Source organism: Tupaia chinensis, unplaced genomic scaffold, assembly GCF_000334495.1.
Source record: "Tupaia chinensis unplaced genomic scaffold, TupChi_1.0 Scaffold000143_1, whole genome shotgun sequence".
Taxonomy (NCBI): domain Eukaryota; kingdom Metazoa; phylum Chordata; class Mammalia; order Scandentia; family Tupaiidae; genus Tupaia; species Tupaia belangeri.
This window is the reverse complement of record NW_006159613.1, coordinates 541932-559399: the sequence shown is the minus strand read 5'-3', so window position 1 is coordinate 559399 and position 17468 is coordinate 541932. Positions and strand designations below refer to the sequence as shown.

Below are 17468 nucleotides of genomic sequence, written 5' to 3'. Positions count from 1 at the left end.
AAATACAAAGGACCCCAAATAGAATCACCCAAGAAGATCCTCTTCAAGGCACATCATAGCCAGATTAGTCAAAACCATAGACAATTACAGGATATTAAAATTAGCAAGAGGGAAATGTTAAGTTACTTACAAAGGTAATTCCATCAGGCTACCATTGGACCTCTTGTCAGGAATAATGCAGGCAGGAAAAGAATAGGGAGATACAAAGTATTAAATGAAAACCAATTTCAACTAAGAATACTATACCTTGCAAGATTATCCTTCATATGGGAAAAAAAGGACAAAACATTCTTGGATAAAGAAAACTTGAAAGAATTTACGAATTCCAGACCAGCTCTTCAAGAGGTTCTGAAGGGAGTGCTATATCAGGAAAACTAAGTCAGACAGATGGATATAAGAGAACAAAAAACAACCAAGAAAATAGCTCACTTAAAGATAGGAACATGTCTGGAACATTGAATGTTAATGAATTAAATTCTCCAATCAAAAGACACAGACTGGCTGAACGGATTTAAAAAAAAAAGAAACCCTCTATCTGTTGCCTACAGGAAACCAACCTCATGGATAAAGAGATGCATAGACTGAAAGTGAAGAATTGGAAAAAGGTTTTCCATGCAAATGGGACCCAAAACATAGTTAGAGTTGTGATACTAATTTGTGACAAAATAGGCTTTAAAACAAAAACTGTTTAAAGAGACAAAAAGGGCACTATATTATAGTAAAAGAGTCAATCGATCAAGAAGATATAACCCCAATAAATATCTATGTGCCTAACACAGGAGCACCCAAATATGTGAAGGAAAGACTGTGAAATCTAAAAGGGAAGATAGACTGCAACACACAAATGAACGGAGACTTCAGCACCACACTATCCCCTCTTGACAGATCATCTAGACAAAATAAACGTAAAGAGAAAAAGGATTTAAATTATAGCATAAACAAAATGGACTTAACAGATATCTATAGAATATTCCATGGTTCAAGTCCTAAATCTGGCAGCTTGCTTTCTCACTTTCCTTCTCTCTCTCTGGTCAACTTTAAACAAATAAAAAAATTACAATGGATAAAAATAATTCTTTAAAAATCAAATGGGATTAACAGACATCTATAGAATGTTCAACCTAAGACAACAAAATGTACGTTTTTCTCACCCCTACATGGAACCTTTTCAAAGACTGACCATATGATAGGGCACAAATCAAGCCTTTACAGGTTCAAAGGTATAGAAACTATATCCAGCATCTTCTCTGACTATGATGGAGTTAAACTTGATATTAATTTCAAGAAAAACTCTTAAAAATGCACAAACAGATGGAAACTAAGCAACCTACTTCTGAATGACTTCTTTACTACCAAAGAAATTAAGTCTGAAATTTAAAAAAAAGTATGGAAAGAAATGATAATGAATACACAAGTTTTCATAACTTATGAGACACCACAAAAGCAATAATAAGAGGGAAATTCATAGCAATTAGTGCACATTAGAGAAAGATGGAAAGGTGGCAAATAGACAACCCGACAGCATGCCTCAGGGAATTGGAAAAACAACTACAAAAAAAATAATGCCAGGAGAAAAGAAATAATAAGGATTCGAGCATAAATAAATGAAATAGAAAGTAAACAAACTATACAGAAAATGAATGAAATCAAAAGCTAGTTCTTAGAAAAGACTAACTAGATTGACCCACCATTAGCTAGAAAGATTAAGAAGAACAGAGAAAGAAACCAGATATATCAAATACATAATGAATCAGCCAACATTACAACAAACACCATAGAAATACAAAACATCATTCAAGGATATTAGGAGCAACTATATGCCAACAAACAAGAGAACATGGAGGAGGTGAACAAATTTCTGGATGCATATAATCTACCAAGATTGAATCAAGAGGACATAGACAATCTGAATAGACCCCTAACAAGCCATGAGATTGAATCAGTAATAAGTAACTTCCCGACAAAGAAAAGCCCAGGTCCTGGTGGCTTCCCTTTTGAATTCTACAAAACTTTTAAGGAAGAGTTAACCCCTATTCTATTCTAGTTATTTCTAAAGATCCAAAAGGAAGGAAACATTCCAAATTAATTTTATGAAGCCTCCATCATCCTCATTCCCAAAACAGATAAGGACAGGACAAAAAAGGAAAACTACAGACTAATATCTTTGATGAATATAGATGCAAAAATTTTCAACAAGATACTTGCAAATCATATCCAACAACTATAAAAAAGATTGTTTATCATGACCAGGTAGGCTTTATTCCAGGGATGTGAGGGTGGTTCAATATATGCAAGACCGTAAATATAATACATCACATTAATGGAAAGAAAGATAAAAACCATATGATATTTCTTTCTTTTTTTTTTTTTTTTTTGGAGAGTTTTTTTGCTATTTGGATGTGTGCGCTTGCCAGACAGACAGAGAGAGACATAGAGACAGAAAGTGAGAATTCACCCCCCAGGGGGGATGGTCATGCTGCAATCCCTTCTCCTCCATTCTCCTCCCGGGATCTTGGGCACACACGCACACACGCCTGGCGTGAGTTTTAAGCCACCGGGTCTGGGACGCGAACCATGGTCGACTACGTGGGAGTCCAGTGACATAGCCATTACGCTAACTGCTGGTTCCCACCATATGATATTTCAATCAATGCAGAGAAAGGATTTGATGAAGTACAACATCACTTCATGATTAAAACTATTAAGATTAGTAGAGAAGGGTCATTTCTCAATTCAATAAAAGCCACATATGAAAAATCTATAACATTATACTAAATGGGGAAAAGCTAAAAGATTTTCCACTAAAAACTGGCACTAGACAAGGCTAGCCACTCTCTCCACTGCTTTTTGATATAGTGCTGGAAGTCCCAGCCAACGCAATCAGAAAACAGAATAATATAAAAGGCATTCAAATTGGCAAAAAAGAGTTGAAAATATCTTTATTTGCAGATGACATGATGGTATACTTAGAACACCCAAAGGTTTCTGTGAAAAAATTTCTCAAAGTAATAAATGAATACAGTAAAGTGGCAGGATCCAAACTCAACATTCAAAATTCTATACCATTTCTATATATAAAAAACAAGTTGAATGAGGTAGAGCTGAAGAAAGGAATCTCTTTTACCATAGCCACAAAAGGTATAAGATACCTAGGGATAAACTTAAGGAAATCAAAGAACTTTACAAAGAAAACTATGAAAATCTGAAAAAAGATATTGAAAATGACACAAAAAATTGGAATGACATCTCATGTTCGTGGATTGGAAGAATTAATATAATCAAAATGGCAATTCTACTCAAATTAGTCTACATATTTTAATGTAATTTCAATCAAATACCAGAGACATACTTCACAGATCTAGAAAGACAACCATAGAATTTGTCTGGAATCATAAAAGACCTCTAATTGCCAATGCAGCCCTGAACAAGAATAGTGGAGTGGGTGGCATAGCACTCCATGACCCCAAAATATATTATAAAGCTGTGATAATGAAAACAGCATCGTATTGTCACAAAATATACAGGTGGGTCAATGGAATAGCATGGGGACTCCAGAAATAAACTCCAAAACTTACAGCCAACTGATTTTTGACAAAGAGCACAAGTCAACCCATTGGAAAAGGGAAACCTCTTTAGCAAATGGTGCTGACAAACTGGGTATCCACCTCTAGAAAAATGAAACTGAATCCCCGTCTTTCACCGTGAACACAATGAACTTGAAATGGATCAAAGATGTGAACCTAAGACCTCAAACTATAATACTACTGGTGGAGAACCATGGGAGACATTGGGGTAGGCAAAGACTTCTTAAATAAGACTCCCAGAGCATGGGCAATAATCCCTAAACTAGACAGGTGGGACTATATCAGATGAAGAGGTTTCTGCACAGCAAAGGATACAGTAGTTAGTATGAATCAAGAATCCTCAGAAATGGAGAATATTTTTGTAACTATGACTCAGGTAAGGGACTGATAACCATAATACATGGGGAACTCAAGCAGCTTACCTGAAAAAAAATTATTAACTCAATTAAAAGATGGGAAAATGAGCCGAACAAAAATCTCTGTAAAGAAGACATATGAACAGCCAAAAAACATGAGAAGTGCTCAACATCCCTCATCATAAGGGAGATAAGGGTTACAATGAGATACCTAACCCCTGTCAGAATGGCAAAGATTAAAAATACAAAACGTGGTAAGTTTTGGAAATGATGTGCTTAAAGTGGGACCCTCCTACACTGTTGGTGGGAATGCAAACTGGTTCAGCCACTGTGGAGAACAATATGGAGGTTCCTCAAAGACCTTCAAATAGAACTACCATTTGATACAGCAATCCTAATTCTGGGTATCTACCCAAAGGACAGGAGAAGGCTTGTCAGAAAAGTGCTTGCACATTGATGCTTATTGCAGCATTATTCTTTTGGTAAGATGTGGAACCAACTCAAATGTCCACAAACAATCCACAATGGATTGAAAAAGTGTGGCACATATACTCTATGGATACTACTCAGCCGTAAAAAACAACAAACCTTGGCATTTGATAGAAAGTGGTTGAATATGGAAGATCTATTGCTGAGTGAAGCAAGACAGGGTATGAAAGAAAGATATTATATGTCTCCAGTTAATATACACCTACTACCCACACTCTATGGTAGAGATCGAAATATTGGAGGGCATAAAAGCAATGAAAATAGCTGTGGATGCTGAAGACAGTGTGGAACGAGAGTGGAGAGCAGAAGGGAAGAGTATAGAGAAGGAAAGCAGGAGAACAAATAGGCATGACATTAGTGGGACACAGAAATGGTTTATTACCTGTTGATGGTAATATGTATAGTATTCTCAACTGGACTTGCGAGGGAAGTATTTCTTGTTAAGTAAATTCTCTTCACAAGCAAAATGATGTATAGTGATTGAATATTTAAAACAAAATAAAGAGAATAGAAATGATAATAATCTGAAAAAAATGAAAAGCTATTTGCTGCTGATGATATGGATAGTAATGTCTTTGTCTTGACTGATAAGCATGGTAATCCTGCTGGAAAAAGAAGTGTTAAACACATAAAGATGTATGTTAAAAACTTATACTAGAAAAATTTTAAATTAAAAGTATCTTGTACTTAGATAAATGATGAAGCGGTATTACAAGTACCTTAACTAAGTTTATTCCTGGCTTTTTAAGGCCACTTTTTGTTTTTCCTTTTCACTATAGTGCTTGCCAGAGAGAGAGAGAGACAGAAAGTGAGAAATCACTTCCTGGGGGGATGGTCATGCTGCAATCCCTTCTGCTACATTCTCTTCTCTTCTTAGGCTCTTAGGCACACATGCACATGCGCCTGGCATGAGTTTTAAATGGCCAGGTCCAGGTCTCAAGCTGCAGTCTATTATGTGGGGGTCTAACAATTTAACAAATATGCCATCTGCTGGTCCCTTTAAAGCCAGTTTTAACTGCTGACCAGCAGATGGAATGGTAGTTAAGGTGCTGGACTCCCACATGGCTGACCACAGTTCAAGTCCCAGATCCAGGGCTTGAAAATCACAGTGAGAGTGTGTGGCATGGCCGTTCCCTCTGGGAGGTGACTTCTCGCTTTCCCTCTCTCTACTTCTTTCTGGCTAGTGTGTATACCTTAAGGCAAAAACCTAAAAAGAAAAAAAGTAAAAAGTGCTAATTAAAATAAAGATGAAGCGTGTATGTACTCTTTATATCTAAATACAATTAAGATCTCTCTTTTTTCTGGCTTTTACAAGATTACTTTTTTCAAAAAATTTCTTTTTTTCTTTTAGAGGTTTTTATTTTCTATAGGTTGTGTGTACTTGCCAGAGAGACAGAGAGGGTCAGAGAGAGAGAAAGTGAGAAATCATCCTCCAGGGAGATAGCCATGCCACAATCTCTTCTCCCCCATTCTCCTTTTTGGATTTTGGGCACTCATGCACACATGATTGGCGTGAGTCTTTAGCTACCGTGTCCAGGACTTGTACCGTGGTTGGCTATGTGGGAATCCAAGATCTTAACCACTATGCCACTTGCTTAACCACTATGTTAACTTGCTTAACCACTCCCCCAGTAAATAACTTCTACTGCCAGAGAGTGCATGTGTTCACCAGTGAGAGAGAGAGAGAAAAAGACAAGGCACCCCTTGATGGGGCATGGTCATGCCGCAAGTCTTCTTCCATCACTCCATTCTCTCAGGATTTGGGGCATGCATGCACACACGCTCAGTGTGGTTTTCAGTGTGCCAGGGTCAGGGTTTGGAGCATGGTCAGTTGTCTGGAATCCAACTCCCTTTGCACATGGCTTAAGTGCGGCCTTAGGGGCCATCTCCAGATCGCTTTGATTGCATTGTTTTCATTGCTGTATTTCCTAAAACTGCAAGACAGCATGGGAGCACCAGGAAGGGAGTAATGGACTGTCTAAGAAGATAGAAGATATTTTTTTTTTTTTGAAGAGGTTTTTGCTATAGGGCACGTGTGCTCATCAGGAAGACAGAGAGAGACAGAGAGACAGAAAATGAGAAATCACCCCTCAGGGGGCATGGCCACACCACAATCCTTTCTCCTCCTGTCTCTTCTTGGGATCTTGGGCACGCATGCACACGTGTCCAGCGTGAGTTCTTTTAAAGCACTGGGTCCGAGACTTGAACCGTGGTCAACTACATGGGAGTCCAGTGACATAGCCAGTACGCCAACTGCTGGTCCAAGATTTAGGGAGGGCTCACTGTAAATAAAATGTGTGCAATGACTCCTGGAGGGTTAAGAAAAATTTACCCAGATTACAAACAACAATAAAAATTTCATTTCTACTGGCTTTCAGAGTCGAAGTAGTTTCATATTTATTGAGTTTTAACTGATTTCTTTTTTTCCTACTTAAAATAAAGTTCCCATTGTAGCGAGCTGGAGAAGGCAGTGTGGCGTAGTGGTTACATGACACAGCACTGAGTCGAAGGGGCCGGGTTTGTGTACCAGCTCTGGCACGTGCAAGTACAAAGTTCTCCATCTGGAGAAAGTTCTATGCATCTGGAAACACTGCGAGGAGTGAACACGTTAACACACGCAGGTCACTTAAAATAGGACCTACCTCGTGTACACTAAAGTTAGCTCTTAATTTGTTCTGCTTGTTTACTCTGCTCCACTCAGAACGATTTTTCCATGACCTCAGAATCCATGGTGGAACTAGTATCAGTACATGCGGGGTTGCTGGGAAAGTCATGACACTTTTTTGTGTAGAAAAACAGGAAAATATGTTGACTTTCTGGATGACCTAATAATTCAGTATAGAACAGTTGTATTTTAAGAGGTGCTCAAAGTTGAGAATACAACTTTCCATTTCTTTGACCTCATGTAAATGGAAATTTCTTGAGTCAACATGTTTACTATTGTATAACGGGAGTAAATAGATTACTTTAAAGATAGTCATGACTTAATTGTGAGTAAATTCTACCATCATATTTCCTAGATGTGCACAAACTAAGTCATTTCACGTGAAGCTAATATTAAATTTATAAAATGTATTGTCAACCCTGGAATCTGCACCTCCCCAATTTTATTTTGATTGTCACAGTCTCAAAGGAGTACCTGTCTTACGTATGAGGAGTGCACAACAGACTAAAATCCTTGCCTCTATCCTAGTCATTGCATTTCGCTGAGTCTTCTCGAATTAATCTTATCCGCATTCTTTCCTACAGAATGTTGAGTTAGGTCAAGAAGAATCTATGTATCTACCCATCTATCCATATGGCAAATATACGAGGAATTTTCAAAAAGTTCACAGAAATTTTGTATTATGAAAAACCAACTGCGCAAGAATTTCCAATTATTTTTACACCAAAATAAATTTGTAGATTTCATTTTTCCACCAACCTTTGAAGTTCCATCATAGTAAGCATCCTGTACATGCAATGGAAATTTCTGGGCCTAATAAAGGACTGGACAAGGCAGGGGTGGTGCTGGCTGATGGAGCCACGCTGTGTTGGAGAGGACATAATTGGGGAACCTACTATGACAAAGAGGGTCCGATTGCCAGGTGGCACGCTTTCTGAAGGAACCCTTCTTCCTGTTTAATGCTAAGCATTTTTATTTATTTTACTTTTTTTTGGTATCACCCTTTTTCTCTATGGACTCTTGGCATAAAGCCTGGAGTTATTCGAACGGTTTTTATGGGGCTCTGTTAGGTCGTTATCGGTAGGTGCTACAGTATTATCAGGGACGTTTGGTTCACGAGAAGGGCCGTTTGACGTCCAGGGACCTCGCTAGCGGAGTACTCACAGGACCATGCCGCCGCAGGTTGGTCGGGGTGCTGGAAGGGGAGGAGCCGGAGCTCAGGGCGTTCTCGATGTCTTGGTCCAGCTGGTCTAGTTTCATGATTAGCAGCACCATGGAGTCCAGCCGCGGCCTGTCTCGGTCTTCTCTTATTTCCTGAGGACCAGAACATATTGTTACTGGATCTGAAAAGCCATTTCTTGGAAAGAACAAAAAGTTCCCTGTTCCCCAATGGGACAAAAAGGACACTGGGTAACAGGCAGTCTTCTACTGAAGAGGGAAAAGACTTCTATTCTCCGTCATCAATGGGCTCTTCATTGGGAAGATACTGTCCTGCTGCCAAGAAAGCCATTTTCATGAATATTAAATCTCTTTCTTACAAAGCAAAGTGCAAGGAAAAAGAAGTGTAACACCAGCAATTACCGACTCATGTATTATTCTGCACTTTTTTTCAGATACAAATTTATTATTATAAGACAGTAATAACTGTGGTTAGACAGTTAAGGAAGCGTGTGAAAATCTTCTTAGAAGAATGAGTGTAATAACTAAGTGAGAGAGGGACCGGGCAAGCTCTCGCTCTGCAAGGGGCATTTTCCTGGCAGCCACTCTCCCACTGCTTCTTCAAAGCCATGTCATCACCAAAACTTCTCGTCAGGGTTCTTTTTCTTTCACAGACTTTAAACATAGTTCTCACAACAATATATATTTTTGTAAATGGCCATGATTACTTATTCCGAAGTCTCTAAAAGAAAAGCATACTTTTATGGAAACACTTTTGCTTAAAGAAGCAAGATCTTCTCATGGACTATATAGAGTTACTTGAGCAAGACTCCACTCTTCCTGTGTGTTTATGTTAATTAGTACTAGGAGTCTTCTAGAATCTCAATATCGTGCAGGTGTGAGGGTACTGGGTGGGGAGGTAACATGGAAAGCACTGTGAGCGTTTTTAGAATTAAACCTGAGGGACGCAGTGGACTGAGGATGAGCCCTGGTGGCAACTCATCCTGTGACTCATGTCGCCATCTTCCCGTCTGAGATACTGACCTGGATAAATTCGGCTTTAAAGAGACCACCAGTGACCAACCTTAAAGAGAAATATGCTCAGCAGACGCCTGAGGGGTGCTGACACAAGGGCAACGGGTGGGGCCTTGGCTTCAGTGATGGTGTGCGTCACGGAATGAAAGTGAAGACCGCCTCAATCAGAACTTTTCTTTACCTCCTTATTTACTGATGTTTTCGGCAGTTCTTTTAATTCTCCCTACGTTTCCCAGCCACTATGAGGAGGGACTGGGGTAATTCTGTAGGCACTCTCTATACCTTAAAGAGCTAGGGTAGATTGTCAATATTTCAGAGGTCTTTATCTTTCCAATATCAAATAATTGGTTTATGAAGCTAAGTTTGTCTGAGAACCAATGAATTAAATTAACATTAGATAAATTATTTTTTAAATTGATCTTGTGCTTGGTTTAGCAAACTAAGGCAAATGGAAAGATTCTATTTCAAATTCTATTCTATTTCTATATTAATTTTGAGAATAAGTTAAGAATTTATTTGAGTTGTGCTAATTCCTTCAGAATACGATGCCACTATTATGAGCAATTGCTTCCCAATTTTCTGCTGTCTAAAACATTTAATAAGGTTCTGATAGGGAATTACAAACTTTGCCATAAGCTTTATTGTGCTTAAATTGTTGGTGTTTGCAAACAAAATAAACCTGATTCTTGCTGTATACTGTAAATTTCGATGTCACAGAATTTTGCTGCATTCAACAGAGTGTTCTTTATAATGAAATCTTGCTTAAAGCTTAAAAGAGTCCCAGAAATATTAGAGATTATTCAGTTTAGTTTCTTTCTAAATATTGCAGGAAATAGAAATATCTAGCTGAGCAGTAATTAAGCCCCTTAATTATTCCTCCATGTGTTTGCTGACATCATCCTTCTTTTTTAAACCAAAGCTGTGTTTGGCAAGCTGATGTTCTTTGCGTTTCTCTAGCTACATCTGGTTTGGCGTGATTGTCTTTCATTTCTCAGTTACGATGTCCTCCAGGACAAGGATTAGGTTTTCCTATTTGGCAGACACAGTCAAGTTTTCCGTTGCACGTGTAGTACATATCCAGGAATAATAATAATAGTGATATTAATAGGAGCCAGTGAAATAACACCTCCAAAAGGTTTAGAAAATACATCTTACTATTTTCCAGGTACTAAGTTAAAGTCAGATTAAGCAGTATATCCTACAGTCAGCCGCCTTAGACCTGCCCAGCAGCAGGAGTCTCAGGAAAAATTTCTCTTCTAATTAAATAGATGCTAAGCTCGTGCTTTAAAAACGTTTTTAAGTCCACACACTGCACATCGAATTATTTCAAATGCTCTGCCAAGAAACAAGAGCAGCCTTCATCCATGGTATCCCTCTGCGGGAAGAGACCCGTTGCTTTTCCCTTTCCTTCCTGGGTGTTTCCCTATTCACCATCCGTTACCTCCCACCCGGAGTGTTACGTGTGCCATATGTTACACATTCAGAAAAGCTCACAAGATAGCATGACTACAACTCCAGTCTGGATAAATATTACTCTCCTTGGTTTGAAAGCCCAGGTAGTAACACTTCACAAAGTTCTAACCTTTCGTAAGTTCACGACTAAACGCCAGCCAATAGCTCATGCTTGAAAACGGAGCAGTGTATTTGCAGATTTTGGCTAGACTGATTTTCCAGAGATTTGATTTCACACTGTTGTTATAGTCCACAAAGAGGAAATTTTTAATAAGTAAAGGTACCTATTAGTGAAGTCAGTATTTCGGTAACTTAATCCACCCAAGTGAAGGCTAACGTGTCAAATTCTCTTGCCTCCCATCTTTCAGTTGCAACTCTTCTGAGCCCAGCTCTGTAAAGAGGACTTAGTACCCGTCTTTGAATAAGCCAGGTCGGATGCCTGTTCTGAATATTGTAGTTATTCACGGGAAGCCTGACTGCGAAAGTGAGCACACTCATAAATAAGTAGTTTCAGAAGAAAATAGGGTAATGAGAGCTACACAGGGGTCTCCACAAAGTTTACAGAAAATGTGTATTATGGAAAGCTGTGCATGGATTTCAAAACTTTTTATACAGAAATAAACTCAAGCTTTAATTCCATTTTCCATGAACTTTTCCAAGTAATGGTATCGGTGGTGGTACCTCACTTTAGAAGCCGTGGTCAGAGCAGAGCTTTCAACAGAAGTGAGAATTACACCGTAATGAGATGGGGTGGGGGAGGATGGAGGAGAGTATAGAGAGAGACGGGAGGAAAGAGAGGATGAGGAGGAAGACACAGGGAAGGAGGAGGACAAGAAAATAGTGCCCCAAGCCGAGCGAAGAGCGGCAGAACAATGGGGAAGAGTTTGGGCAGCCAGGTGATCCGAAAAAGGTCAGGGGGGCCGAAGGAGAGGACGTGAGAAAGTGGGTGATGGGCAGAAATAGGACCCAATCATGTCTAAGGGTCAATTTCACTTTTTATGTGAGGGAGGTCACCGGCTGGATGTAAGGAAATCAGTGACTTTGTTTTTTAAAGTTGTCAAGTGATTGGTACCAGCAGATGGCATAATGGCTATGTCGTTGGACTCCCACGTAATCGGCCGCGGTTTGAGTCCCTTTCTAGGTGGACTCGCCTCAGATGATTTATTGCATGTCACCTGTTGGGAAACCGTCACTAGTTCGTATGTTACTCTACATGTTCTCTGAGCAGGGCAAGGTGGGCAGTCCTTCCCAGATTCTGTGTCCCCTCTTGAACGCAGCCTAAAATCAAATGCCAGTGTCAACGTAACAGGCTCTCCTTAATGGGACAGTCACCACCTACTTTCGCAGTAAGGAGACTGGGAGCTGAACCTGGGTCGACAATGCGATCTCCCTTCTTGCCTCTAGACTGAGAACAGCGTCACCCTGTCGCCTTGAGCTGTTGCATAAACGGAGGGAGAAACCAGCGTTCCATCCGATATGCTGTAAGAACCTGATCCGGCCATGCCACGTGCCGACCATGCGGTAGTCTGAACGATGCTCTTTATTTACTCTGACACGGGCTGTGTGTGCCTAAGGCCAAGCATCTGGAAGAGACACCCCAAAGCCAGTGAGATACCAGGATGCTTCCACGCAGAGGATGTTTGTTTGGCTCAGCACGTAAGGCGTGGTCTGACTGCTCCGCTTGTCCCTCAGCCACACTTCACACAGACAGTCACACTGAATTAAAGGTTAGGCCAGGAACAGGAGGAGGACTTCCTGATCTCTGATTCCAGGTTCTTGCCCTACACTGTCTTTAATTCCCTGTAAATCCTGCTGGCTCTTCTGGACTAGCAGTACTCCTCGCTCACCCACGAAAGAAAAGAATCTTTTAGCAGGAGCCTTGGCTCAGTTTCATCCTGAACTGTGTGATCTGCAGCCAGCGGGATGCGCATGTCTCGTGGTTGTGCTGTGTATTTCATTTGACAACACATTCCTCTCTCTACACTTGCATTTCTTAAAGTAACAGCCTATGTAGAGAGCCGCACATCATCACGTCTTTTTGTTTGTTTGTTTGTTCGTTTGTTTGTTTTTCAGGAGCAGTGAAGATTACATCTGAAATGGCGGAAGGTAAAGATCATATAATTAGCCTATGTCAGAGTTTCTAGGCAAGTTAACTAAGTCAGCCTTAGTTTCTATACTGCCGTGTTTTAATATAAAACTTACGTAGTCTGAGAAAAATAAAACAAACCAGTATCTATCTCCCCTTTGCTAGATATATTTTGTTCAACTTCAAATTCTTTGTGTACTATTTGTTTAATTTATTTTTTGAGATGTCTTTGCTATAGGGCGCATGCACTCGCCAGAAAGACAGAGACAGAGAGACAGAAAGCAAGAAATCATCCCCCAGGGGGCATGGCTATGCCACAATCCGTTCTCCTCCATTCTTCTCTCAGGATCTTGTGAACACACGCATACATGCCCGGTGTGAGTTTTAAGCCACTGGGTCTGGGACTCGAACCGTGGTCGACTACATGGGAGTCCAGCGACATAGCCATTACGCTAACTGCTGGTCCCATTTGTGTATTATTTTTAAGTGATAATAACATGTGTCAATATCATTAAAACAGTAAATGGTGAGAGGTTTAGATAAAGCTATTTAAAGTTACTACAAGGAATCTTTGAACTGACATGTAATCATTAGCTAATGATAGCGGCTTTAAATTGAACGTTGACTCCCTATTAATCTGCTTCAATTTTTAAGACATGGTGAAGGAAATTAGTTTTTGGTTGCTCAATTTTTAAACCCCAATGGGGCTTCAAACAAGCACTTCTTAGCTAGAACTTTTGTAGATTGCCTGCACAGCTTCCCAAATAGTTTTAGGGGACATGTCTGCAGCTGTTTCTTGGGAGAGCTCGGAAGGGGCAGGTGTGAACTGGGAGGGCTGCAGAGTGGGCAGCCGCTCCGCTCTCTCTGGGAAAATCAGAGGGCGACTTCTGCATGTCCTTTAAGGGCCCATTTGTGAGACTGGAATCTAATTCTACCCTAACAGTGGGTGGGCATTCTGAAGCCAGCCTTCAAGTGCTAAAGTCAGAGACTGACTGTTGGGGACATCTGACGTGCTACGGCGCTTGAGTCAGTCTTCGTGAACTGAGCACGTGTTCTGCGCCCTCACGCCTCTGTGATACCTGGAGATGCAAACCCCACACTGTTTCTCATTTTTCGTTTTGCTATAGAGTGCGTGTGCTTGCCGGAGAGAGGTGGCGGGGGTGGGGAGGGGTGGTAAGAAATCGCTCCCCGGAGGGATGGTCATGGCACAATCCCTTCTTCTCTATTCTCCTCTCAGGCTTTGGGGCGCTCACTCACAATACCTGACTTATTTATTTTATTTATTTTTTTAAACTTTTTTTTTTTTTGGAGAGATTTTCACTGTAGGGCGCGTGCGCGCACCAGACAGACAGAGAGAGACATAGAGACAGAAAGCGAGAAATCACCCCCCAGGGGGGATGGTCACGCCGCAATCCCTTCTCCTCTATTCTCCTCTCGGGATCTTGGGCACGCATGCACACGCGCCCGGCGTGAGTTTTTTTTAAGCTACCGGGTCCGGGACACGAACCGCTGTCGACTACGTGGGAGTCCAGCGACATAGCCATTACGCTAACTGCTGGTTCCCAATACCTGACTTATTTTTCAAGCCACCAGGTCTGGCCTCAAACCATGGAATCAGGCTTATAGGATCAAGGCACCTTAACTGCTGCGCCACCTGCTGCCCCCACCCCCGATAGGTTTTAAATACTGTTAGGAAACAGAACTTCCTCTAATTGGAGAACATAAGAAAGACATCTATTTAATATTAAAATTCCATAAACTCTTTTCAGGAAGTTATAATGATCTTTTCCTTGCTGTGAGTAAAAAAGAAAAACCTAAGAAAAATGTATTCCTTTTCCATAGAAAATACCACATTAAAAAAAAAAGTCTTCATCTGACTTCTGTGTTTATACTTCCACCCCTTATCACTTTCCCTGATTCTGCCCAGTGTTTCTCAGATATTAGTCATCCCGAGGACAAATACATGTATTTTCTTTAATCATTTTTATGGCTAAAAGTGCATTTTTATTTTTTATATATGAATGCTATATAATATAAAGCATATAATTTGGTATTTTTCTTAGGCATGTTAAACCACAAAATTGACGGACTAGCAGTTAGTGTAATGGCTATGTTGCTGGACTCCCATGTAGTTGACTGCGGTTCGAGTCCTGGACCCGGTGGCTTAAACTCATGCTGGGCGTGTGTGCATGTGTGCCTAAGATCCCGAGAGGAGAATGGAGGAGAAGGGATTGTGGCGTGACTATCCCCCCTTGGGGGTGATTTCTCGCTTTCTGTCTCTCTGTCTCTTTCTGTCTTTCTGGCGAGCGCACGTGCCCTATAGTGAAAACCTCTCCAAACAAACAAACAAAAAAAAACTATAAAATTGCCCAAATAAATCCGTAGAGCCTCTGATACGATCTTGTAAAGCACGCTGGGGTTGGGAAGTGCCGTGCCGTGAGTACAGAACTTGTCTGGTTTTTCATGTACACCATGTAACCTCTCATTTGCAACTCAAGAGCACATTCAGCAAACACAATGTTCAGGTCTTTTTGAATTTTATATAAATAAAAACAACTAAGTGCCGATATCTCCCCAAAACTGATACTAAAACATTTTTTTGTTGTTTACCTGAAATTAAATGGTAACTAGGCACCCTGTCTTTTATCTGTAACACTGCTTTTGATCCATGCAATAACGTTCCCTTGACTCCCAACGCCTCTCCCTGTGTGGGCATATCTGAAGGAACCTCTGGCTTTGAGTGCAAAGTCATGCCAATGAAGAATTTCATGAGGTTATTCCCTGAATATGGGGTCAATAATTGCATCTTAAATTTAGTTATATAACTTCAATGAGTGAAAATCTTCTCAGTAACTTATTTAGTGTTAGCATCTTAGGCAAATCTAAGAATTGCCATTTTGATTTTTCTTTGGCAATGAAATAACAAACATGTGAAAAATGCCTGGGGCGGGCCAGCAGGTGGCGTGGTGGTTAAGGCCTCTGGACTCCCACATGCGTGACCATGGTTGGAGTCTCGGGCATGGCAGCTTTTTCTTTCTCTCTCTCACGCTATCCCTCTCTTGTCAAATTAAAATAAATAAATAAATGGATAGATAAAGTTAAATTAAAAAAATGCTTGAGGCGGCTCATGTGATTTTTTTTTTTAGAATTTAAAATTTATCTACTTGTAAATGTTTTGTTCTAAGTTTTCCATGAGTGGCTAAGACCAGAGTAAATGTGTTTCCATTTTATATTTTCTCACTATTGATAGGTGATATGTGTCTGTGGCTAGTTTTGATATTAAAGAACAATCCTTGGACTGAAAAATTATGGGAAATCCCTAGCCCCAAACCTTTGTTATTTTTCCTGAGGATGAAATTACTCGAGAATGTTTAAGACTTCCCCAGCTTACTTAATGGAAGGTCTGTGTTTCCGTATTCTTAACATAGCTAGAGATGACAAGGAAGCCATTTTATGATTTCTGGCAAAAGTCAGGACAACCAGAATTATACTGTCATTCGGAGTCATTCCTCAATCAGAAATCTATTCATCTTTCATATTAATAAAGGGAAAAAATACAACAAATAAATGTCCAAAAAGGCATTTGTAATATTCAAACCTATTTTAAGTCACCTGTTAGTGATTAAAAACAGGACAACAGCAAAAATCGTTCTAGGTAAAAATTTAGGCAATATTCTTAATAAATAGATTATCAACATTCGGAGCAGGTATTGGCAAAAACGGTGAAACACCCTTTCTACAGAACTAGCCGCAAGTAAGAATGTTCGCTATTAAGTTCTCTAGTCGACGTGTACTCGAGGTTCTGAGCACAAGTACACGAGCAACAATAAACCTGATAGACGTATTGCACAAAAGATGACAAATTGTACCTTGAAAACCCCAGGGAGTCATCGTACAATCTAATAATTAAAACGTGCAGCAATTTGGCTCAACAGCAGTAAGAACAAACGGGACCGTCTCGTCCTCTGCTGTTGACTGTCTCAAACGTGGAAGGAAAAAAAGTAACTCACGTCACGGGAGCAGCAAAGACTACACGATACGTAGAAGTGACTGGAAAGAAATGGGCAAGTGGACAAAACATGTCGCCCGCCCAAGGATGTAAGAGACTTAACAGATGGAGACATACATAGTTTTTCTGGATAAGAAAGTCTTTCTAACATCGTTTCTAGCTAATCTGTTATGTATTGTGTCTGTTTCTGAAACGTCAGCCCCACCAAGGGGGCAGCTGTGGTCTGTCTTGTTCCCTGATAAAACCCTATAAGGTAGAGCCGGGACACAACCATGACACAAGAAATGTTGGTTGAACAAATGCACGAGGGAATAAGGTGTTATTTCTCCTTGAATTTATCATAAATCCAAAGGAGTCCAAACAGAAACGACCTTGTGTTTAAGCAGAGTTCTACAAAATGAACTTGCGAAATGGATTTTTAATAAACACGATGAGGGTGAATATGAACTAACAATCACATACCTTGGTATTTATCTGAATGAGTTAAAAACAATTGAAAGAAAACAAGTAAGCAAAAATAAACCCACTTCAGAAACATGGGTGTTTGTGTGCATGGCTGTGTGCTCAAAATCCCCAAAAGGAGGGAGTGGAGGAGAAGGGATGCGTCCCAAGGATGATGCTTTATCTCTTTCCC

The 17468-nt window shown here is 40.2% G+C and overlaps 1 protein-coding gene across 1 annotated transcript in view; it reads right to left on the bottom strand.

Moving 5' to 3' along the window:
* LOC102468682 (rho GTPase-activating protein 7) overlaps positions 1-17468 on the bottom strand; it is a 164149-nt gene that overhangs the window by 40973 nt on the left and 105708 nt on the right. The window contains exon 3 of the mRNA XM_027770556.1: positions 8259-8408. Coding sequence (XP_027626357.1) covers positions 8259-8408 — 150 coding nt within the window. The remainder of the gene's footprint in view (positions 1-8258; positions 8409-17468) is intronic.